The sequence below is a fragment of the Bombina bombina genome, chromosome 4 (assembly GCF_027579735.1).
Source record: "Bombina bombina isolate aBomBom1 chromosome 4, aBomBom1.pri, whole genome shotgun sequence".
Lineage (NCBI taxonomy): Eukaryota > Metazoa > Chordata > Amphibia > Anura > Bombinatoridae > Bombina > Bombina bombina.
Window position 1 is genome coordinate 508,126,434 of NC_069502.1, and position 26,174 is coordinate 508,152,607.

Genomic DNA, 26,174 nt, shown 5'->3' on the forward strand with positions numbered 1-26,174 from the left:
AAAAAAAAAAAACCCATAAAAATACAAAGCAACAGCAACCCAATTTGGAATTATAATATTTTCATATCTGTGGATCTCTAGAATCTGCTGCATCATTTTCTCCAATCCAAGGAGGCTGTTGGCTTAGAACTTGGACCTTTGGATGCCCTGACCTGATCAATCTGCCTCTCCCACTGGCACGTCCAGGAGTCTCCATTACTGTTTGTCAAATTACATCCAGCTGTAACATCTTCACAAGAGAGTCCAGGATTTCCATTAAAGGCATACTGCAGAAATTGCAAGATTACACAATTCAAAAGAAAAGAAAAGTTTTTTTCATCTCGACAAGAGTCCAAGAACCATCTGTAAACCCCCAAAAAAGGCTGACACCTTACCTCATAGGATTGAGGTACTTTCTGGTAAGCACATCTTACTTACCTTAGAAGGATAAAAACTGTTGAAGCATAAGAAATAACTTGAGCTCAAAACCAATTTTATGGACATATGTACTTTATTTTTACTTTTATTTGTATGACATATCAATCAGCAATACATTGATATTGACAATACTTCAATTTATTGATCAATAGTAATCAGCTGTGCGCCATTACTTGATTTTCTCTTTCTATTAACAATATATATATATATATATATATATATATATATATATATATATATATATATATATATATATATATATATATCTAGCTAGACAAAAGCACACTCCAAAGGTCTTGAATTAGCAGTCACTTTTTAATGTGAACGTTTTCGAGTCTAACAGACTCGTCCTCAGAAAAAACAGTGAAGTCTGAAGACGAGTCTGTTAGACTCAAAAACGTTCACATTAAAAAGTGACTGCTAATTCAGACCTTTGGAGTGCGCTTTGTCTAGCTCTATATTCTACTTTTTGCTGTACCCAGGGCTGTCGAAGAAAAGTCTGGAGTGCACTTTGTTCACACATATATATATCTCGCCTGTTCAGTGCCCCCATATATTTAATTCATATTTGGTTTTTTTTAAATTGCTCATTTATGCTAAATATCCTATTACATGAACTGATAAGTTTCAATGTAATAAAGTTATTCAATCCCACTTACTTGCCATTATTACAGAGACCTTTTTGCTTAATCATTCTCAGTTACCCATGTTAGCGGGAATTCTCATTGTCCCATAACACATACTGTATATCTAATAGGTTTAGCAGGAGTTCTCCATAGGTATATATACTCCATTCCTCTCCATGCTAGAAGGCCAGTGGGGTAATAAAAAAAAAAGAAGATTAACCGAATTAAAAAAAAAAAAAACATAGGTAGCCTCCAGTTAGAATTTTCTATTTATTCATGGAATACAAAACTATGTCAAAGGGATAAACCACAAAAAAAGTGTCATAAAATCATGTGTTATGTTAGTTATATTAATGTTCAACAAGGAAAAGCTGCAAGATCAATATCCTTATTAAGTCCATATGGTTTGAGGGTATTTAGGGTGTGGATCCAGAATGTTTCTCTCCTCAATCTCAGTTCTCTATCCCCCCCCCCTTTCTTTTTTGGTATATGTTCTAAAATGGTAGCCCTAAGCCCTGTCGAATCCTTATTATGAAACTCTTTGAAATGTACAGATAGGTTATGTGATTTCTCCCCCATTTTAATATTGGTGAGATATTCGGTCAGTCTCTTTTTGAAAGGCCTGGTAGTTCATTCTACATACTGCATGTCACACGAGCACTGGATTACATAGACAACATCACCTGTCTTGCAATTACAGGGGGCATTTATTTTACACACCTTACTTGAGGTAGTTGATCTTACTTCCCTCGTGGGTTTGTTCCCATTGAAATTATGTATGCATGAAACACAATTTAACTTATTATATTTATAGAAGCCTATTGCCATTTTCCCTAGCCAGTTTTGATTATTTTGTTTTCGTAATTTGCTGGGTGCTAGAATATTCTTAAGATTTCTATTTCTTCTATATATGATTTTTGGTTCTTTAGGTATCAAATTTTTCAAAAGTTCATCCTTCATCAAAAAATGCAAATGTTTTTTTTTTTAAATCTGTTTAATTTAATTGGAATATGAAAAAAGAAAAGGGGGGATAAACCAGTGTAGACCACTCTTAAACAACTTGGGGTCCACTTTAATCTATTGTAGCCGTGTATACCAAAAAGTTCTCTTTAGACACACCAAAACCATCCGATCAATACCCCCGCACAGACAGAGACCAACTGTCTCCTAGAAATCCACAGTTCGTAAAGAAAAGTTACCACCAACCTCCAATAGCAAATGCTTTATATGCCGCTTCAGGTGGGACCCAGCCGGATGGAAATAACCCAAACACTAACTTGCGTATACCGCTTAGCCCGGTTCACTCACCACACTAGGCCGCATGCTTCCTCGCTGCTCCGCGAGAGGGGAGGTGATGTCTCTGATGCCAGTAGCAAGGTTCTGTAATGACGTAATCACGTGGAAAACAGTCCTGTGTCTCAGCTGGCCAATGGGGGTGAAGGTGTGTCAAATTTGGAAAAGGCCGGTAGATGTCGAGCAAAACTGCAGAAAAACAGCTTCGGTATACACAGCAAGAGTAGTGCAAGTACCAAGGATCTGTCCTGCTGGTGTATAACAAAGTGAATGAAGAAAGTTTGAACAGTCCTCAGTTAAAACAACAAGCTTTATTTACCAAATTAAAACAGGAACAGGTAGCATCCAGTGGGAGCAGGCATACCACCTTGACTGGCTTACGCGTTTCGGCATTTGCCGTAATCATAGCCCACTGGATGCTACCTGTTCCTGTTTTAATTTGGTAAATAAAGCTTGTTGTATTAACTGAGGACTGTTCAAACTTTCTTCATTAATTTAATTGGAACCCTCATTATATGTTGTAATGAAATTTACCTTCTCCCCATTAGTCTCTATCTAGACTTTTTACTTGCTCATAGGCCTCATCTAGTTTTCCTGCATTGTATCCTCTTTTTATGAATTTTTCCTTAAGTATAGTTGCTTCCACTTTAAAATCTTCCATTTAAGAGCAGTTCCATCTCACCCTCTGGAACTGCCATATGGTATATTTTTTATTTTTTTGCTAGTGGCATGCAGGTATCCGTTACTGTCTGTTCCATTTTTAAAAAGCTTAGTCTGGACGGTATTATTCTCTTTGAACAAGATATCATCTAAGAACTCAATTTTTTTTCAGAAAAGGTGAGATTAAAATTATTTTGATTTAGAGATTTGATAAATTCATTGAGGGCTACCTCTGAACCCTCTCAAACCAAAACAATATCATCTATAAACCTCCCCCAATTTTTTTATATAGGAGAGGTATGGATTATTGTTCCAAATTGTTTCTTCCTCCCACAGACCCATGTATAAGTTAGTAAAGCTGGGTGCAAAGTGTGTCCCCATAGCTGTACCATGGGTTTGTAGGAAGAACTCCACCTCGAAAAGAAAATAGTTTTTTTTCCAATGAAAATTTAATTGTCATCTCGGCAGTTATTAGAGATATACTGAATGGAAATCACTTGTGATACGTAACAGGGTCACATGACCGCTGAACAATGGGAATAGGGATTCCTTACAATAAGTCATTAGGTCACATGACGTTTTATCAACCAATAAGCCAGGAGTCAATATGGTTGCGGGCCGCAGACTCTTTTTAAATAACGGAACTGAATATTTAATTTTTAATCCTCTGATGGAGTAACAAACAATGCACCTTTGAAACGCATAAGGATTTATTAGAGACATTGATTTACGGTTCTCTGGAAGTGGAGAACGCTTACCTGCATTTCTGCAAGAACGGATGTTTGGATTGTGCTTTTGATATGGAGCTATCTTGAGAGCTTATCTGTACTGCTGCTTTCTACTGATAACTCATATGTAATTGAGCTTACCTATGTGAGCAGTTTTTACCTTATGTGCACTTTTATTTAATTAATAAATTAGTTTTAACGATATTGCACTATCCTGCCTATATGTTCTCTTGTTTTCCGGTTATCACATCTAAAAGGGAGCTATCTACCATACCCAAGACATGACTGAAGCAGGTGTACCTAGTGATTTACCTTGTAAAAAGTTACCTTAAGGGGGCTCATAGACAGCATTGATGACTTTTTATGACTCCATTTTGGTTTTCTAAATTATCTTATTGTATTTTATCTATTATTTTATCTATGTTTCTATCTTTTATTATGATGCTCTGAATATATACTATAGGGGTATTATTGTATTTTAGTTCATTACTTTGATTACATGCTATTATGTGACAACTTTTTTAACTTAATCCTTTAGATTTTTTTTAAATAAGAGTTTTTGTCATTTGCTCTAATCACAGTCACTATAAGCATGGTTCGCTCCATGTAGGCATTTTAGCAATTCTTTTTGAAATTTTTACTGTTGCATTCTATGAGATACATGATTTGCTTAGTATTGTATCCTTTGAATATTCCAATTGGGCAATATTTGTTATTGCCGTCTCTCAAAGAAAACACATCATTTATATCTTACCTGATAAACTCTTCTATTTCATGGTTATGAGTCCACAGCCCATTACTTCTTGGAATTACCTTTCCTGTCACTAGGAGGAGGCAAAGATTTCCAATCCTCAGAGCTCTATATAAACCCTCCCACCTCCATAGAAATCAGTCGTATAGCCAAGCTGATAATTAAAAAAAGAGCACAATACATATAGGAAATAGGAAAAAAGGATGTGCCAAAAAATAACAATAAAATAATATAAAAAAAATCAGGGTGGGGTCTCATGGACTCATCAACATGAAAGAAAGGAATTTATCAGGCAAAATATAAACTAATACCCAGAGGTCCAGAGTAATGGAAGAAAAAAAGGAGGGATGCACACCCTTTTATCAAAAGAAAAAAGCACCCCAAAACAGAAAAATCATTTATATATAATTTTATAAAAGCAATTTAAAATCAGAAAACAAAGTCCTAGACAGATACTACTGCCTGAAGCACTTTCCTATCAAAAGTAACAAGAGAAGGAAAAACATAAAAATGGTAGAATTTAGTAAAAGTATGCAAGGATGACCAAGTAGCTGCCTTGCAGAACAAGTAGAATTTGCTGCGATACACTTAGGAGTTTCACTTCTATATAAGCCATATGAATTAATTGCTTAATCCAAGAAGTCAGAGCAATAGAAGATGCCTCTTCTGCCCCTTTGTGTTAAAATGAAAAAAGAATAAACTAATCAGGAGTTTGTCTGAAATCTTTAGTAAGCTCAAGATAATATTTCAGAGCCCGGACAATATTGAAGTTATGAAGAAGTCTCTCCGAAGAATTTTTAGGATCAGGAAAAAGGGGAAGAAACAACAATGTCAATACTCATTTTGTCAGAAGAAACAACTTCAGGCAGAAAATCAAAAGAAGTTCTCAAAACAGCTTTATCCTTAAGAAAAACAGGATAAGGAGTATCAGAAGAAAATGCAGACAACTCAGACACTCTTGTAGCAGATGAAATAGACAAAATAAAAATAAGGCTTTCCAGGAAATAAGCTTAATATCTACCTTATGCATAGGTACAAAAGGAGGAAACTTAAAAACTTTCAGAACCAAATTAAGATTCCAAGGAGAAGAGAAAGGTTTTATGTCACGCTTATTCTAGATAAAGCCTAAAGAAAACTATGCACATCAGGAAGATTAGCAATTTTCCTGTGAAAAAGAACAGAAAGGGCAGGAATCTGATTTCTAACCACAGATTGCGCCTAAACAGAAAAAAAGTGTTGCAAATGCAGTGAGCTACTGATGGGAAAGAAGCAGGATTCCAGGACAGACAAAGATTCTGATATATCTGGTATATTCTGCATGAATCCACCAACAATAAACCCATTAGGATAAAAACTTAATATCTTCTAGAAAAGACACCCTGTAAACTGGATATGGGCATAGTTAAAAGACCATAAATTAAAAAAGCCTGCACAAAAATAACAATCTGATAAGTGACAATTAAGATCCCCTAAACACGGATTACCTTCAACAATACTCCTAGAACCTTATCAAAAAAGGAGCTGCATCTAAATGAAACAGAAATACGACAACAAACAGTGAAGTATAAGCATGCCAACCAGAGCATACAAAGGAAATCCAGTTGAATAGGATGTGCAGGTATAGATTCAAATACAAATTGCATCCAAATTTGAGACCAAGTACCCTTATAATACAGTCTAGAATTATTAAGCCTAAAATAATAAAGAAAAGAGCCTTATTTCTTGTCAAAAAGATCAAGTTCAGCGCTGAGACAAAAACAGAGACAACCAAAACAATGTCCTTTAGCCCTAGACATAAAAGATAAAAGCAGTCACCTTAACAGGCGTCTTCTTTTAAAACAAGCAGCCATAGCTGGATTCAAAGTTACAACCTTTAGCTTCCACGCTAATTTAGATAATTTCTGCATCATGGGACTCTACCCAAAGAGGTTCCGGTTAGCTGAACATTTAGGAGGAATCTACTTCTTAAGAAAAGAAAACCTCTCCTGAAAAACAAAGGATTTTTTTTTTTTTTCACCAACACAGAAAAATTTGGGCAGACGAGACATTCTGCACATATACTACAACATATTAGGGTAAATGCCCAGATTTGTGCTTATACTACATAATTTCAGGGATGGTTGCCAATCTAGATTTATAAATCACATTAACAGAATAATAACTACATCAGGTGTTATGTGTGATTGCTGAGCAGAGTTTCTGTGCTGGATTAGCATGTGTGTCTCCTGATCCTAAATTCATTATGCTACCTACTGAGCTATTCAGAACCTTATACACACTGAATTATATACAGGGGAAAAAAAACATTTAAGCTTCCTAAACAGAATTTCTTATAGTAGGAAATACAAGATTATGGCTAATTGCATAAATTAGAGATACATAGTTTTATTTATATAGTACAAACAACAGAGGGGACCATTTTTGTTCCATAATACAGAGTAAAAATCAGATAATGAAAAAACAAGCAAAGAGTCTTGTATAATTGCCATGCCACTCTAAGCTTTAGTCTTAAATACATTTAAAAACAAACAAACAGACTGCAGACTGAAAATGCTAAATAACCCCCCCTGGCAGAACTTTGTACTCACCCCTTTCTAGCAACCAAACTCATGATGACTTACCAAACCAAACTGGATGACTTACAGACCTATACCACTGAACTGTTTATCTAGACTAAGGTAGGCCTCAGGAAATTTGAAAACGACAGTGAAGCGGGGGGGGGGGGGGGAAGAATAACTGCCAGAGAGAGGGCAAAAAAGAAAATGGCAAAATAACCAAACATTTTCTGTACTGAGTAAAATAAGCATTAAAACCCCATAAAAATACATCCCCTACAAACTAGAGAGTGCACAACCAAACTGTTGAATACACAAAAATACCATCAGATATCTTAAAGAGACAAACACCTGTTACAGAAAGGTGCTAAAAAAAAGTCTCCACAGAGCTGCCAGAGAGTTTATAAAGCCATTCAGTATAGTCTGTAATGCCATAAACCAGTATAAAGAACGCAGGTACCTGCCAAATATTCCTTCCTTTTGGGACACCAACAAAAGTCTTGAAGAAGCTGCCAGCCACCTATCTACGTGAATTGAGACTATACCTTTCTGATTTATAATTGGTTCCATTTGGGAATACCTACACACCAGTATCAACTAAGTTACTGAGTTCGTTTGGTTCAATTTTTTGGGACTTCATATCACCATTGACATTCACTGTGATTTTGTCGTTGTTCATTATGTATGACTAACATCTTTGTGAATAATTTCCAACATTGTCTAACCATAACATATCTGCTGGCTCACTGTTCTCTTTTTTTAATCATTGTTGACCTGCCAAATAGGCCACACAAGTGTCAAGAATTAGTCCACTGTCTATGTTGTACCTGACTGGGTACCTACAAATAGTCTCTGACCAGTGTGTGTGCTAGAGTAAAGCACTTACCTGCAAAAACACCCCTACACCGGCTATGCAGATGGAGCAGTATCAAGAAGAGAGTCCATCCAGTGCAGATACAGGTATCAGAGGAAATCTTGTAGGAAATTCCAGAATCCCACAGTAGAAGGTTACATCTGAGGACAGAAATCCCATAGGAATTACATTTACTGCTTGTTTGAAAGTGAGAGAAAAGGAAGATACTTGAAAAAACTGCAACCTTGAAGAAAACAATGGAAGGAAGCACTATAACTGCACTATTCAATAGACACAAACAGCAAAACAGCCAAACCAGTACTGAAACATATCAGCAGAGGTTATGGAAGGGAGGCAGAAGACACAACCATGAGGTGAAACCAACAAAATCATAAACCATACCCCAAAATACATCCCCCTGACAAGGACTGTACTCTGAGGGGAACCAGGCCTCAACATAGACTCAGCAGCCCAACCGCTACTAAAAGTAGTGAAAGCAGCATACAATATGTGCTGATGAAGCAAGCACTAATAAGCTGGCCAAGGGCATTCCTAATGGCTAAAACATAAATTTACCTCATAAATTTACCTAGTACTGAGAATATTATCAGTAGACGGTTTAAGCATGTCCTGGATTAAGAGCAAAATAACAAATAACAAATAAGTGCAAAGAAAGTTTTTGCACTATCACAAAGGAATATTCTTATCCCTTTGAAGGTTACAGATAAACTATAATGCCTAATACTCCAAATATGTCCCTCATGACTAAGTCAGTACTGAAGAGGCAAACTCCAGGGTCCTAACCAGGAAACCCTAAAAAAAATAACAACCAATCTTGCACATCTTCATTCTTAACCTACCACCAGCGGAGGAAAAGACAAGACTGATTACTATAGAGGTGGGAGGGTTTATAATGAGTTCTGAGGTTTAGGAATCTTTGACTCCTCCTAGTGGCAGGAAAGGTAATTCCCAGGAGGAATGGATCTTGGACTCGTATCACCTATATGAAAGAAATTGTTTGCATTGTAAATATCAGTAATTAAATACTGAATGCAAAAGGTCTGCATAGATATATGTTTTAAAGGGATTTATAACTTTGTTGGCAAGATTTGAATTATTTTTTCATCCAATGGATATAACCTTTTAAAAGCCTCTTCACTCCTCTACTGAGGTCATATAAGGGCATTTTTACGTGAGCTACTACAGTGATCAAACAGCCAATATTTGGAATGTAGCTGGGTTAGGCTTCTGAAGCCTGTAAATTTACAAAAATGGTCAAACTAAATATTAAATTATTTTGCAACATTTTTTTTTTACTATGCACAATTAAACATGTATCTGCAAATCTCATAGTGTTTCATGTCCCTTAAAAAGGTTCATATATCCCAAGCGGTGGCATTTAAAAAAAATTGCATCTCATGATCTGAGTTATATACGTTTAAAAAGCGATAAAATAAATAGTTAGTGGATGTATTAAATCCATCTATCTGCAATTGTTACTTTAAGGTTCTATGGTTCATAAGGAAGAATTTAAAATAAACACACATCTTACTAACCGTTTGCAGAATTGGTAACAGAATATTCAGTGGGTTTGTCAGGTTGGTGCCAAAGATTATGAATCCAGTATTAATGCCAGCAGAATGAAGTGCTTTATCCAGACTGTAAGATAAAAAGATAAAGCACATTGAAGATACAATACACACAATATTCTTTTTAAATTTAAAAGATTCAGTATGTATGTATGTATGTATGTATATATATATTTGTATGTATGTACGTACGTATGTATGTGTATTTGTATGTATGTATTTATGTATATTTGTATGTATGCTCTTTACATTTAATCAATGTCAATGTTTTTTTAGGTAACTCAAACACACAAATCATTTTTATTTCAGCAGACTGCATTTAAAAAAAAATAAAAAAAATCTTTAACCTGCAATAATTAATACGAATGCTGTGGGGGAAAAAAAAAAAAAAAAACAACAATGCAAACATTTAATTTTATTCATCGTCAAAGTGGGGATAACACAACAAAAGTTTAGAGAAAGAAACAAGACCTTTAGCAATATAATAATGGAGATTTTAACCTGCTCACAGTCAAATAAATACAACAGAATTCATTGGAATTTAACTTACATAGTAACATAGTAGATGAGGTTGAAAAAAAGTAAATTTATGCTTACCTGATAAATTGATTTCTTCTATGATATGATATGGATCAGATATTACTATGAACCCAGAAAATATTATTTCTTCTATAAGGTATGACGAATCCACGGATTCATCCTTTACTAGTGGGATATTATCCTCCTGCTAACAGGAAGTGGCAAAGAGCACCACAGCAGAGCTGTCTATATAGCTCCTCCCTTGACTCCATCCCCCAGTCATTCGACCGAAGGTATAGGAAGAAAAAGGAGAAACTAAAAGGTGCAGAGGTGACTGAAGTTTTAAATAAAAAAATATAATCTCTCTTAAATTGACAGGGCGGGCCGTGGACTCGACGTATCATAGAAGAAATCAATTTATCAGGTAAGCATAAATTTACTTCTCTTCTATAAGATACCATGAGTCCACGGATTCATCCTTTACTTGCGGGATACAATACCAAAGCTACAGGACACGGATGAACGGGAGGGACAAGACAGATACCTAAACAGAAGGCGCCACTGCTTGAAGAACATTTCTCCCAAAAATAGCCTCCGAAGAAGCAAAAGTATCAAATTTGTAAAATTTGGAAAAGGTATGAAGGGAAGACCAAGTCGCAGCCTTACAAATCTGTTCAGCAGAAGCATTGTGTGGAAGCCACCGCTCTAGTAGAATGAGCTGTAATCCATTCAGGAGGCTGCTGTCTAGCAGTCTCGTATGCCAAACGGATGATGCTTTTCAGCCAAAAGAAAGAGAGGTAGCCGTAGCTTTTTGACCTCTATGCTTTCCAGAATAGATAACAAACAGAGAAGATGTTTGACGGAAATCCTTGGTCGCTTGCAAGTAAAACTTCAAGGCACGAACCACGTCCAGGTTATGTAGCAGACGCTCCTTCTTAGAAGAAGGGTTAGGACACAGAGAAGAAACAACAATTTCCTGATTAATATTCTTATTAGAAAAAAACCTTAGGAAGGAATCCAGGTTTGGTACGCAAAACCACCTTATCAGAATGGAATATAAGATAAGGCGAGTTGCATCGTAATGTAGATAGCTCAGAAACTCTTCGAGCAGCAGAGATAGCAACTAAAAACAGAACTTTCCAAGATAGAAGTTTAATATCTATCGAATGCATAGGTTCAAACGGAGCCCCTTGAAGAACTTTAAGAACTAAATTCAAACTCCATGGTGGAGCAACAGGTTTAAACACAGGCTTAATTCTAACCAAAGCCTGACAAAACGACTGAACGTCTGGGAAATCTGCCAGACGCTTGTGCAGTAAGATTGACAAAGCAGAAATCTGTCCCTTTAAGGAACTAGCCGATAACCCCTTCTCTAATCCTTCTCGGAGAAATGACAAAATCTTAGGAATCCTGATCTTACTCCATAAGTAGCCTTTGGATTCGCACCAATAAAGATATTTACGCCATATCTTAAGATAAATTTTCCTAGTGACAGGCTTTCAAGCCTGAATCAAGGTATCTATGACCGACTCAGAGAATCCCCGCTTAGATAAAATCAAGCGTTCAATCTCCAGGTAGTCAGCCGCAGAGAAACTAGATTTGGATGTTGGAACGGACCCTGAATGAGAAGGTCCTGTCTCAGTGGCAGTTTCCACGGCGTAAAATGACATTTCCACCAGATCTGCATACCAAGTCCTGTGTGGCCACGCAGGTGCTATCAAAATTACCGAAGCCCTCTCCTGTTTGATTCTGGCAATCAGATGAGGAAGGAGAGGAAAAGGAGGAAACACATAAGCCAGGTTGAATGACCACGGTACTGCTAGAGCATCTATCAGTACTGCTTGAGGATCCCTTGTTCTGGACCCGTAACAAGGAAGTTTGGCATTCTGACGAGATGCCATCAGATCCAATTCTGGTGTGCCCCATTGATGAATCAATTGTGCAAACACCTCCGGATGGAGCTCCCACTCCCCCGAATGAAAAGTCTGACGACTGAGAAAATCCGCTTCCCAGTTCTCCACTCCAGGGATATAGATTGCTGATAGATGGCAAGAGAGTCTCTGTCCATCAAATGATTTTGGAAACCTCTATCATCGCTAGAGAACTCTTTGTTCCCCCTTGATAATTGATATATGCTACAGTCGTGATATTGTCCGACTGGAATCTTATGAATTTGGCCGAAGCCAGCTAAGGCCAGGCCTGAAGCGAATTGAATATCGCTCTCAGTTCTAGAATATTTATTGGAAGGAGATCCTCCTCCTGAGTCCACACACCCTGCGACTTCAGGGAATTCCAGACTGCACCCCAGCCCAAGAGGCTGGCGTCCGTCATCACTATGACCCATGCTGGCCTGCGGAAACACATTCCCTGGGACAGATGATCCTGTGACAACCACCAAAGAAGAGAGTCTCTGGTCTCTTGATCCAGATTTATCTGAGGAGATAAATTTGCATAATCCCCATTCCACTGTCTGAGCATGCATAGTTGCAGTGGTCTGAGATGCAAGCGAGCAAACGGAACTATGTCCATTGCCGCTACCAATAGTCCGATTACCTCCATACACTGAGCCACTGACGGCCGAGGAATGGAATGAAGTGCACGGCAAGTGGTTAAGATCTTTGATTTTCTGACCTCCGTCAGAAAATTTTTCATGTCTACCGAGTCTATCAGAGTTCCTAGGAATGGAACTCTTGTAAGAGGAACAAGTGAACTCTTCTTTATGTTCACCTTCCACCCGTGAGATCTTAGAAAAGCCAACACGATGTCCGTGTGAGATTTGGCTAGCTGGTAAGTTGACGCCTGAATCAAAATATCGTCCAGATAGGGCGCCACTGCTATGCCCCATGGTCTTATAACCGCCAGAAGGGACCCTAGCACCTTTGTGAAAATTCTGGGAGCTGTGGTCAACCTGAAAGGAAGGGCCACAAACGTCTCTTGCCCAATCCTGAGCGAAAAGAGAAAGTCTGCCCCCTACTAGATTCGGTCTCGGATCGGGGGCTGCCCCTTCATGCTGTCTTCGTAGCAGCAGCGGGCTTCTTGGCCTGTTTACCTTTATTTCAGGTCTGGTTAGGTCTCCACCTTTGAAGTTTCGAAAGGAATGAAAATTATTTTGTTTGGCCCTCATTCTATTTGTCTTGTCCTGAGGAAGGGCATGGCCTTTTCCTCCAGTGATGTCGGAAATGATCTCCTTCAGTTCAGGCCTGAATAGGGTCTTACCTTTGAAAGGAATAGCTAATAGCTTAGATTTTGATGACACATCAGCAGACCAGGACTTAAGCCATAACGCTCTACGCGCTAAAATGGCAAAACCTGAATTATTTGCTGCTAATTTAGCCATTTGAAAAACAGAATTTATGTTTACCTGATAAATTTCTTTCTCCAACGGTGTGTCCGGTCCACGGCGTCATCCTTACTTGTGGGATATTCTCCTCCCCAACAGGAAATGGCAAAGAGCCCAGCAAAGCTGGTCACATGATCCCTCCTAGGCTCCGCCTACCCCAGTCATTCGACCGACGTTAAGGAGGAATATTTGCATAGGAGAAACCATATGGTACCGTGGTGACTGTAGTTAAAGAAAATAAAATATCAGACCTGATTAAAAAAACCAGGGCGGGCCGTGGACCGGACACACCGTTGGAGAAAGAAATTTATCAGGTAAACATAAATTCTGTTTTCTCCAACATAGGTGTGTCCGGTCCACGGCGTCATCCTTACTTGTGGGAACCAATACCAAAGCTTTAGGACACGGATGAAGGGAGGGAGCAAATCAGGTCACCTAAATGGAAGGCACCACGGCTTGCAAAACCTTTCTCCCAAAAATAGCCTCAGAAGAAGCAAAAGTATCAAACTTGTAAAATTTGGTAAAAGTGTGCAGTGAAGACCACGTCGCTGCCCTACATATCTGATCAACAGAAGCCTCGTTCTTGAAGGCCCATGTGGAAGCCACAGCCCTAGTGGAATGAGCTGTGATTCTTTCGGGAGGCTGCCGTCCGGCAGTCTCGTAAGCCAATCTGATGATGCTTTTAATCCAAAAAGAGAGAGAGGTAGAAGTTACTTTTTGACCTCTCCTTTTACCTGAATAAACAACAAACAAGGAAGATGTTTGTCTAAAATCCTTTGTAGCATCTAAATAGAATTTTAGAGCGCGAACAACATCCAAATTGTGCAACAAACGTTCCTTCTTTGAAACTGGTTTCGGACACAGAGAAGGTACGATAATCTCCTGGTTAATGTTTTTGTTAGAAACAACTTTTGGAAGAAAACCAGGTTTAGTACGTAAAACCACCTTATCTGCATGGAACACCAGATAAGGAGGAGAACACTGCAGAGCAGATAATTCTGAGACTCTTCTGGCAGAAGAAATCGCAACTAAAAACAAAACTTTCCAAGATAATAACTTAATATCAACGGAATGTAAGCAGCCACGCTTACGCTGACAAGGGTTCATTTTGGCTAAAATGTTTTTGACAGAATTATCCATTACAGCCGTTAATTGTTGCATAGTAAGGAGTATTGGCGCGCTAGATGTACTAGGGGCCTCCTGAGTGGGCAAGAATCGTGTAGACGAAGGAGGGAATGATGCAGTACCATGCTTACTCCCCTCACTTGAGGAATCATCTTGGGCATCATTGTCATTATCACATAAATCACATTTATTTAAATGAATAGGAATTCTGGCTTCCCCACATTCAGAACACAGTCTATCTGGTAGTTCAGACATGTTAAACAGGCATAAACTTGAACAGAAAGTACAAAAAAACGTTTTAAAATAAAACCGTTACTGTCACTTTAAATTTTAAACTGAACACACTTTATTACTGCAATTGCGAAAAAACATGAAGGAATTGTTCAAAATTCACCAAATTTTCACCACAGCGTCTTAAAGCTTTGAAAATATTGCACACCAATTTTGGAAGCTTTAACCCTTAAAATAACGGAACCGGAGCCGTTTTAAGCTTTAAACCCCTTTACAGTCCCTGGTATCTGCTTTGCTGAGACCCAACCAAACCCAAAGGGGAATACGATACCAAATGACGCCTTCAGAAGTCTTTTATAAGTATCAGAGCTCCTCTCACATGCGACTGCATGCCATGCCTCTCAAAAACAAGTGCGCAACACACCGGCGCGAAAATGAGACTCTGCCTATGCTTTGGGAAAGCCCCTAAAGAATAAGGTGTCTAAAACAGTGCCTGCCGATATTATTATATCAAAATACCCATAAAAAATGATTCCTCAAGGCTAAATATGTGTTAATAATCAATCGATTTAGCCCAGAAAAAGTCTACAGTTTAAATAAGCCCTTGTGAAGCCCTTATTTACAATCGTAATAAACATGGCTTACCGGATCCCATAGGGAAAATGACAGCTTCCAGCATTACATCGTCTTGTTAGAATGTGTCATACCTCAAGCAGTAAGAGACTGCACACTGTTCCCCCAACTGAAGTTAATTGCTCTCAACAGTCCTGTGTGGAACAGCCATGGATTTTAGTTACGGTTGCTAAAATCATTTTCCTCATACAAACAGAATTCTTCATCTCTTTTCTGTTTCTGAGTAAATAGTACGTACCAGCACTATTTGAAAATAACAAACTCTTGATTGAATAATGAAAAACTACAGTTAAACACTAAAAAACTCTAAGCCATCTCCGTGGAGATGTTGCCTGTACAACGGCAAAGAGAATGACTGGGGTAGGCGGAGCCTAGGAGGGATCATGTGACCAGCTTTGCTGGGCTCTTTGCCATTTCCTGTTGGGGAGGAGAATATCCCACAAGTAAGGATGACGCCGTGGACCGGACACACCTATGTTGGAGAAAGCGGCATCTGTAATAAAAGAATTAGCTAGCTTGAGAGCCTTAATTCTATCTAAAATATCATCTAATGGGGTCTCAACCTTAAGAGACTCCTCTAGAGCCTCGAAACAAAAAGCAGCTGCAGTAGTTACAGGAACAATGCACGCTATAGGTTGTAGAAGAAAACCCTGATGAATAAACAATTTCTTTAGAAGACCGTCTAATTTTTTATCCATAGGATCTTTGAAAGCACAACTGTCCTCAATAGGTATAGTTGTACGCTTAGCCAGGGTAGAAATAGCTCCCTCCACCTTAGGGACCGTCTGCCACGAATTCCGAATGGTGTCAGATATGGGAAACAATTTCTTAAAAGTAGGAGGGGGAGAGAACGTAATGCCTGGGCTATCCCATTCCTTAGTAACAATGTCCGAAATCCTCTTAGGGACTGGAAAAGCATAAGTGTAAGCAGGGACCTCTAGATATCTATCCATTTTACACAAATTCTCTGGTGGAATTACAATAGGGTCACAATCATCCAGAGTCGCTAAAACCTCCCTGAGCAACAAGCGGAGGCGTTCAAGCGTAAACTTAAAGGCCGTCATATCCGAGTCTGTTTGAGGGAACATCTTTCCTGAATCAGAAAGCTCTCCATCAGACAGAAATTCCCCCACCCCCAAATCAGAACATTGTGAGGGTACATTGGAGATGGCCAATAAAGCATCAGAGGGCTCAGCATTTACTCTAATACCGGACCTACTGCACTTCCCCTTCAAACCAGGCAGTTTAGATAATACGTCTGTGAGGGTAGTAGACATAACTGCGGCTATATCTTGCAGGGTGAAAGAATTAGACGCACTAGAAGTACTTGTCGTCGCTTGGGCGGGCGTTAAAGGTTGTGACACTTGGGGAGAAGTAGATGGAATAACCTGATTCTCTTCTGACTGAGAATCATCCTGAGACATACTTTTATCAGCTACAATATGTTCTTTGCAATGTAAGGCCCTTTCAGTACATGAGGGACACATTTTAAGTGGGGGTTCCACAATGGCTTCTAAACACATGGAACATTGGCTTTCCTCAATGTCAGACATGTTAAACAGGCTAGTAATGACCACAAACAGGCTTGAAAACACTTTATTTAGTGAAAAAATAACAATCTGAAAAAACTGTACTGCGCCTTTAAGAGAAAAAAAGCATACAATTTTTCCAAAACTGCTTTAAAACGATAAAATCATCCCAATTTTATGATAAAAGCATCCCAACTTGTTAGCTAAGTTTGCCCCACAAGGAAAGGAATACTTAACTTTTACCAAAAAAACGTTGTGCTATAAAACGTTAACTTCAAATAAAAACACCCCCTGCACCTCGCCACAGCCCTGCTGTGGCGCCTACCTGCCCTCAGGGGTCTGTAAAATCAGATTAAACCTTTGATTAGGCCCAAACTGTCTCTGAAAAGCCCACCGGAGTTGGAGCTTGCTGCTTGTCTGGGAAAAACAACTGCGCAACTGAGGCGCAAAAATAGGCCCCGCCCATCTCACTTAATGTCTCACAGCCTAAAATTACCGCACCAGAGCGGTCTAAAACCTAGCCATGTGGGTTCATATACCCATAAGTGAAGCCATGTGTACCCTCTATACTTCAATAAAGTAGAAAAAACGTCTATCATAAAAAACGTTATCTGTAACTCCCAATCATGAAAACGTTTGCCCATAAACATCATAACATCAGTGTCAACCATTTTTTTATAGCCCAATATGCAAATCCAGTAATACCCCTCTTTATACTTTAGGATTACTGCTTACCCTTTCCCTCATGGGGATACCGTCAGCCAATTCTGAAATAGTCTTTCCAGAAAAAAATGACTGAACATACCTCACTGCTTATAGCATGAAAAACATTCCTCACACTCAAGTTTCTTAAGTACTCCTCAGCCATTCTGTGGGAACTACTCTGGATCTTAGTAACAACTGCTAAGATCATCAGCCTCCAGGCAGAAGTCTTCATCCATCTGCTGCCTGGGAGAAAATAGCACACACCGGTACCATTTAAAATAAAAAACTCTTGCTTGAAGAAAATAAAAACTAACATTTTATCACCTCTTTCACTTTACCCTTCCTATTACTTAGAGTAGGCAAAGAGAATGACTGGGGGGTGGAGTCAAGGGAGGAGCTCTGCTGTGGTGCTCTTTGCCACTTCCTGTTAGCAGGAGGATAATATCCCCCAAGTAAAGGATGAATCCGTGGACTCGTCGTATCTTATAGAAGAAAAAGACAGAAGTACATCGAGTTCAACCTTTACAAATCTAATATACTTACAAAAAAGCTCCAGGTAAGCTTAAATGATTCCCATTAAAAGGTGACCCATTTAACGCAAGCAATCATTTCCCTGAATTCTGATTCTAGCCAGAAATGTATCCAAACCATTTTTAAATTATTCACTACCTTCTTTGGCAATGAATTCCACAATTTTATTGCTCTTACAGTGAAAAAATGTTTCCTTCTTAATATGAGGAGAGTCCACGGCATCATTCCTTACTGTTGGGAAATACTGAACCTGGTCACCTACTTCCCTCATATCCCAGTCATTCTTTGCCTTTTATCACAGGAGGTTGACAGAGAAGTGTCAGAAGATACGGAGTAGTTCCTTATGGAGGGTATCTACCCGTTGGAATGTGACTGGAGTTTTAAGTAGTCTTGTCAGCCTCTCAGTGAGAGCATTGACAAATGTTAGAGTCTGGAGATGCAGGGATTTTAAGCAAACTTCTTCCTTGTTTGTTATCTACTCTGGGAAGCGTAAGGGTCTAAAGGCTTCTTCGACTTTCTTATCTTTTTGGTTGAGGAGTGTTATACGCTTAGCTTACGAGTCAGCGGGACTTAGACATCCTCAGAGGATTACGGCTCATTCCACTAGAGCGGTGGCATCCTCTTGGGCCTTTAAGAACGAGGCCTCTATGGATCAGATTTGTAAAGCGGCTACCTGATCCTCCTTACATATTTTTTCAAAATTCTACAAGTTTGCTGTTTTGCTTCTGCCAAAGCAGCGTTTGGGAGAAAGGTTGTAGAGGCCATGTTGCCCTCAGATTAGAGTTTGCATCTATTTTACCCCTCCCATTATCATTCAGTGTCCTCTAGAGCTTGGGTATAGTTTTCCCAACAGTAAGGAATGATGCCGTGGACTTTCCTCATATTAAGAAGGAAAACATACATGCTTACCTGATAATTTAATTTCCTTCTGTATGAGGAGAGTCCACGGCACCCGTCCATATACTCCGATGGGCGGACCAAAATTTGTTTATCTCTTCCAGCACCATTTATACCCTGATATTTCTCCTACTGTTCCTTGTTCCCTTGGCAGAATGACTGGGATATGAGAGAAGTAGGGGGGAGTATTTAAGCCTTTGGCTGGGGTGTCTTTGCCTCCTCCTGGTGGCCAGGTTCAGTATTTCTCAACAGTAAGGAATGATGCCATGGACTCTCCTCATACAGAAGGAAATTAAATTATCAGGTAAGCATAATTTATGCTTTCCGTTGCTGGAGATTAAATCTCCTTTCCTTGTTTTATTTAAATGAACTGTATCCATGGACAGCGCTGTGGAATATGAGGGCACTTCATAAATAAAGTATAATAATAATGACCCAGAATATACTGTTAAAGAAAACAATATGTTAAAAGGGACATGAAACCCACAATTGTTCTTTAATGATTCAGATAGAGCATAACATTTTAAACAACTTTCCAATTTACTTCTATTATCAATTTTTCTTAATGCTCTTGGTATCCGTTAATAAAGGTGCAGCAATGCACTACTGGGAAATAGCTGAGCACATTGGCTAACCAATAACAAGAGGCAAATATGTGCAGCCACCAATCGGCAAGCTTTTGAGCCTACCTATATATCCTGTTCAACAAAGGTTACCAAATGAACCAAGCAATTTAGATAAAATAAATAAATTTAAAAAGTTGATTAAAATTATATGTTGTATCTGAATCATGAAATAACATTTTTGGGTGTAATATCCCTTTATGGCAAAAAGCAGGGTGGAGAAAAATGATTTTTTCTTATTTATTTATATTTTATTTAAAAAAAAGGAGTTTTTTATTTGCATTTTTTTATTTAAATCAGATTTTTTTTTTTAAATAAAATGATTTTTGAGGAAACATCTATCTAGAGATAGTTTCTATTTAAAATACATTATAATCCAAAGGATTATAGAATACATTATACATATTTAAGATACATTATAATCCAAAGGTTATTCATCCTGAAATATATACTCATTTCTAATTATAAATCAATATGTTGTATATTCATGGTTGCAATGTTTTGTTCCATTAAACCATTCACAATGTCATGCTCTCCCAAAAAGTTTCTGTCAGATTATTTTTGACAAGTTTTCTTTTTTTTTTAAATATATTTATTTAATTAAACCAACAAAGGGTACAGATCATGCAGATCACAAAACAATACGCCACACAGGGCAAAATAATATGGTATATAGTACACAAAAAATGCAAGAAGAATTAACACAATCCAGATGATAACCAAATTAAGAAAAGAAGAGGAAAAAAAAAAACTAACACACTATCTTCTGCGATTTTCATCTTTCATCTGTGGTTGAAACAATGAGTACACCTTGAAGGAGTTTTTTACATAAAAAAAGAGCCCTGGATCATCCTGGCCTCACTCCTCCTGCCTCATCGTACTATGTTCTTATTTTCTATGCTATATCACCCACTTCCCTATAACAAGATATCCATGAAGCAGGAATTCATCATGCAATACTAATTCTGCAAAGCTATCTGAACTCAAAAAAGGGGATAGTATGCGTTTTTGAATATGCGGTGCATAGGATTTAATTATGGGTAGCCAGTCTAATATAAATGTTTTTGTTTTTTTTTCTTTAGCTGATTTTGAAAATATTAAAAAAGTATTTGATTTTGTATTTCCTGAGTGATCACAGATAAGGAAGGGACTCATTTTGCTTTCCAATTTTTTACTATAAGGTGTCTAATTAATAAAATAATTGTAATTAATATATTTCTCCTCAAGGAAGAGTCTATAAATTGAATATTAAGGAATAAGTAAATTTATGCTTACCTGATAAATTAATTTCTTCTATGGTACGACGAGTCCACGGATTCATCCTTTACTTGTGGGATATTATCCTTCCCTACAGGAAGTGGCAAAGAGCACCACAGCAGAGCTGTCTATATAGCTCCTCCCTTAGCTCCACCCCCTAGTCATTCGACCGAAGGTACAAGAAGAAAAAGGAAAAACTACAAGGTGCAGAGGTGACTGAAGTTTAAAATAAAAAAATATAATCTGTCTTAAAATGACAGGGCGGGCAGTGGACTCGTCGTACCATAGAAGAAATTAATTTATCAGGTAAGCATAAATTTACTTTTCTTCTATAAGGTACGACGGGTCCACAGATTCATCCTTTACTTGTGGGATACAATACCAAAGCTACAGGACACGGATGAACGGGAGGGGCAAGACAGATGGTTAAACAGAAGGCACCACTGCTTGAAGAACTTTTGTCCCAAAAATAGCCTCCGAAGAAGCAAAAGTATCAAATTTGTAGAATTTGGAAAAGGTATGAAGCGAAGACCAAGTCGCAGCCTTACAAATCTGTTCAACAGAAGCATCATTTTTAAAAAACCATGTGGAAGCCACCGCTCTAGTAGAGTGAGCTGTAATCCTTTCAGGAGGCTGCTGTCCAGCAGTCTCGTATGCCAAACGGATGATGCTTTTCAGCCAAAAAGAAAGAAAGGTAGCCGTAGCTTTTTGACCTCTACGTTTTTCAGAATAGACAACAAACAAAGAAGATGTTTGACGGAAATCTTTGGTTGCTTGAAAGTAAAACTTCAAAGCACGAACCACGTCTAAGTTGTGCAACAGACGCTCCATCTTAGAGGAAGGATTAGGACACAGAGAAGGAATAACAATTTCCTGATTGATATTAGTAACAACCTTAGGAAGGAATCCAGGTTTGGTACGAAAAACCACCTTATCTGCATGGAAAACAAGATAAGGTGAGTCTCATTGCAATGCAGATAGTTCAGAAACTCTCCGAGCCGAAGAGATACCAACTAAAAACAGAACTTTCCAAGATAGAAGCTTAATATCTATGGAATGCATAGGTTCAAATGGAACCCCTTGAAGAACTTTAACAACTATATTCAAACTCCATGGTGGAGCAACAGGTTTAAACACAGCCTTGATTCTACCTAAAGCCTGACAGAACAACTTAACGTCTGGAACATCTGCCAGACACATGAGCAGTTGAATTGATAAAGCAGATATCTGTCCCTTTAAGGAACTAGCTGATAGCCCCATCTCCAATCCTTCTTGGAGAAAGGACAAAATCTTAGGAATCCTGATCTTACTCCATAAGTAGCCTTTGGATTCGCACCAATAAAGATATTTACGCCATATCTTATGATAAATTTTCCTGGTGACAGGCTTTCGAGCCTGAATCAAGGCATCTATGACCGACTCAGAGAAACCCAGCTTGGATAAGATCAAGCGTTCAATCTCCAAGCAGTCAGCTGCAGAGAAACTAGATTTGGATGCTGGAACGGACCTTGAATGAGAAGGTCCTGTCTCAGTGGCAGCGTCCATGGTGGAAGAGATGACATGTCCACCAGGTCTGCATACCAAGTCCTGCGTGGCCACGCAGGTGCTATCAAAATTACTGAAGCTCTCTCCTGTTTGATTCTGGCAATCAAACGAGGAAGGAGAGGAAATGGTGGAAACCCATAAGCCAGGATGAACGACCAGGGTACTGCTAGAGCATCTATCAGTACTGCATGAGGATCCCTTGACCTGGATCTGTAACGAGGAGGTTTTGGCGTTCTGACGAGACGCCATCAGATCCAATTCTGGTGTGCCCCATTGCTGAATCAATTGAGCAAACACCTCCAGATGGAGTTCCCACTCCCCCGGATGAAAAGTCTGACAACTTAGAAAATCCGCTTCCCAGTTCTCCACTCCTGGGATATGGATTGCTGATAGATGGCAAGAGTGAGTCTCTGCCCATCAAATTATTTTGGTAACCTCTATCATCGCTAGAGAACTCTTTGTTCCCCCCTGATGATTGATATATGCTACCGTCGTGATATTGTCCGACTGGAATCTTATGAATCTGTCCGAAGCCAGCACTATGACCCACGCTGGCCTGCGGAAACACATTCCCTTGGACAGATGATCCTGTGACAACCACCAAAGAAGAGAGTCTCTGGTCTCTTATCTCTGAGGAGATAAATCTGCATAATCCCCATTCCACTGTTTGAGCATGCATAGTTGCAGTGGTCTTAGATGCAAGCGAGCAAACGGAACTATGTCCATTGCCGTACAATTAAGCCGATTACCTCAATACACTGAGCCACTGATGGTCGAGGAATGGAATGAAGAGCTCGGCAGATGAATAACATTTGTGATTTCCTGACCTCGGTCAGAAAAATTTTCATGTCCACCGAATCTATCCCAGGAATGGAACTCTTGTGAGAGGGATAAGTGAACTCTTTTTTACGTTCACCTTCTACCCGTGAGATCTTAGAAAAGCCAACACGATGTCCGTGTGAGACTTGGCTAGTTGGAAAGTCGACGCCTGAATTAAGATATCGTCCAGATAAGGCGCCACAGCTATGCCCCGTGTCCTTAGAACCACCAGAAGGGACCCTAGCACCTTTGTGAAAATTCTGGGAGCTGTGGCCAACCCTAAGGGAAGAGCCACAAACTGGTAATTCTTGTCCAGAAAGGCGAACCTGAGGAACTGGTGATGATCTTTCTGGATAGGGATGTGTAGATACGCATCTTTTAAGTCCACGGTGATCATATATTGACCCTCCTGGATCATCTGCAAAATAGTCCGAATGGTCTCCATCTTGAAGGATGGGACTCTGAGGAATTTGTTTAGAATCTTGAGATCCGAAATTAGTCTGAAGGTTCCCTCTTTTTTGGGAACCACAAACAGATTGGAGTAGAAACCCTGCCCCTGTTCTGTTTTCGGAACTGGGCAGATCACTCCCATGGTATATAGGTCTTCTACACAGCGTAAGAACGCCTCTCTTTTTGTCTGGTTTACAGACAATTGAGAAAGATGGAATCTACCCCTTGGAGGAGAATCTTTGAAATCTAGAAGATACCCCTGGGTTACGATTTCTAAAGCCCAAGAGTCCTGAACGTCTCTTGCCCAAGCCTGAGCAAAGAGAGAAAGTCTGTCCCCTACTAGATCCGGTCCCGGATCGGGGGCTACCCCTTCATGCTGTCTTGGTGGCAGCAGCGGGCTTCTTAGCCTGTTTACCCTTGTTGCAAGTCTTGTTAGGTCTCCAGACTGACTTGGATTGAGCAAAATGTCTCTCTTGCTTTGCAGCAGGGGAAGAGGTAGAGGGACCACCTTGGAAGTTTCGAAAGAAACGAAAATTATTTTGTTTTGTCCTCATCTTATTCGTCTTATCCTGAGGAAGGGCATGGCCTTTCCCTCCAGTGATGTCTGAAATGATCTCTTTCAGTTCAGGCCTGAATAGGGTCTTATCCTTGAAAGGGATGGCTAAAAGCTTAGCTTTTGATGACACATCAGCAGACCAGGATTTAAGCCATAACGCTCTATGCGCTGTGGCAAAACCTGAATTCTATGCCGCTAATTTAGCCATTTGAAAAGCAGCATCTGTAATTAAAGAATTAGCTAGCTTGAGAGCCCTAATTCTATCCAGAATATCATCTAATGGGGTCTCAACCTGAAGAGCCTCCTCCAGAGCCTCAAACCAAAAGGACGCTGCAGTAGTTACAGGAACAATGCACGCTATAGGTTGGAGAAGAAAACCCTGATGAACAAATATTTTCTTTAGGAGACCCTCTAATTTTTTATCCATAGGATCTTTGAAAGCACAACTGTCCTCAATAGGTATAGTTGTACACTTAGCCAGGGTAGAAATAGCTCCCTCCACCTTAGGGACCGTCTGCCGCGAGTCCCGCATGATGTCTGATATGGGAAACCTTTTTCTTAAAAGTAGGAGGGGGAGCGAACGGAATACCTGGTCTATCCCACTCCTTAGTAACAATGTCCAAAATCCTCTTAGGGACCGGAAAAACATCAGTTTAGGCAGGAACCTCTAGAAATCTGTCAATTTTACACAATTTCTCTGGAACTACAATATGGTCACAATCCTCCAGAGTTGCTAAAACCTCCCTGAGCAATAAGCAGAGGTGTTCTAGTTTAAATTTAAAAGCCGTCATATCTGAGTCTGTTTGAGGGAACATATTTCCTGAATCAGAAATCTCTCCCTCAGCCAGCAAATCCCTCACCCCCAACTCAGAACATTGTGAGGGTACATCGGATATGGCTAATAAAGCGCCAGAGGGCTCAGCATTTGTTTTTACACCAGACCTACTGCGCTTCCCCTGCAACCCAGGCAGCTTAGATAAAACCTCTGTGAGGGTAGTATTCATAACTGCGGCCATATCTTGCAGGGTGAAAGAATTAGACACACTAGAAGTACTTGGCGTTGCTTGTGCGGGCGTTAATGGTTGTGACACTTGGGGAGAATTAGATGGCATAACCTGATTCCCTTCTGACTGAGAATCATCCCACGACATACTTTTAGTAGCTAAAATATGTTCTTTGCAATTTATTGACCTTTCAGTGCATGAGGTACACATTCTAAGTGGAGGTTCCACAATGGCTTCTAAACATATTGAACATTGACTTTCCTCATTGTCAGACATGTTGAACAGGCTAGTAATGACTACAAACAAGCATGAAACACTTTATTTAGTGAAAAAAATAACAATCTTAATAAACAGTACTGCGCCTTTAAGAGAAAAAAAGCATACACGTTTTGCAAAACTGCTTTAAAATGCACCAAATTTTTAAAATTTTTGCAAGCAGACACAATATATGTAGTTAAGATTGCCCCACAAGGAAATTTAACATTTAACCCTTTAATGTGCAAACCGGATTTAAATTAGGCCTAAATCCGTAAAAAAAACACCCCCAGCACCTTGCCACAGCCCTACCTGCCCTCAGGGGTAGTAAATATGGGGTTAAAGCTTCGATTTGGCCCAAAACATTCACAAGGGCTGTCTCTACAGCCTCAAAGAACCGCTCCAGAGAGGTTTTAAACTAGCCATGTGGGTTCTGAGACCCAAAAATTAAGCCAAGTGTACCCTCAATAAAGTTGCCCAAAACGTTATTGCCCACAAAACGTTAACAGCACTTCCAGTTCATAAAACGTTTGCCCATAAACATTCACAACTCAGTGTCAACCTTCTTTGTAATTAGCCCCTTATGCAAGTTTAGTAATGCCCTTCTTATTAGCTCTTAGGATTACTGCTTACCCTTACCCTCATGGGGATACTTGTCAGCCTTTCTGAAATACCACAGTCTC

At 39.2% G+C, this 26,174-nt stretch overlaps 1 protein-coding gene across 1 annotated transcript in view; it reads right to left on the reverse strand.

Moving 5' to 3' along the window:
• The window catches only part of LMBRD1 (LMBR1 domain containing 1), an 810,247-nt gene that overhangs the window by 279,802 nt on the left and 504,271 nt on the right, over positions 1 to 26,174 (reverse strand). Inside the window, exon 10 of the mRNA XM_053710415.1 lies at positions 9,440 to 9,542. Coding sequence (XP_053566390.1) covers positions 9,440 to 9,542 — 103 coding nt within the window. The remainder of the gene's footprint in view (positions 1 to 9,439; positions 9,543 to 26,174) is intronic.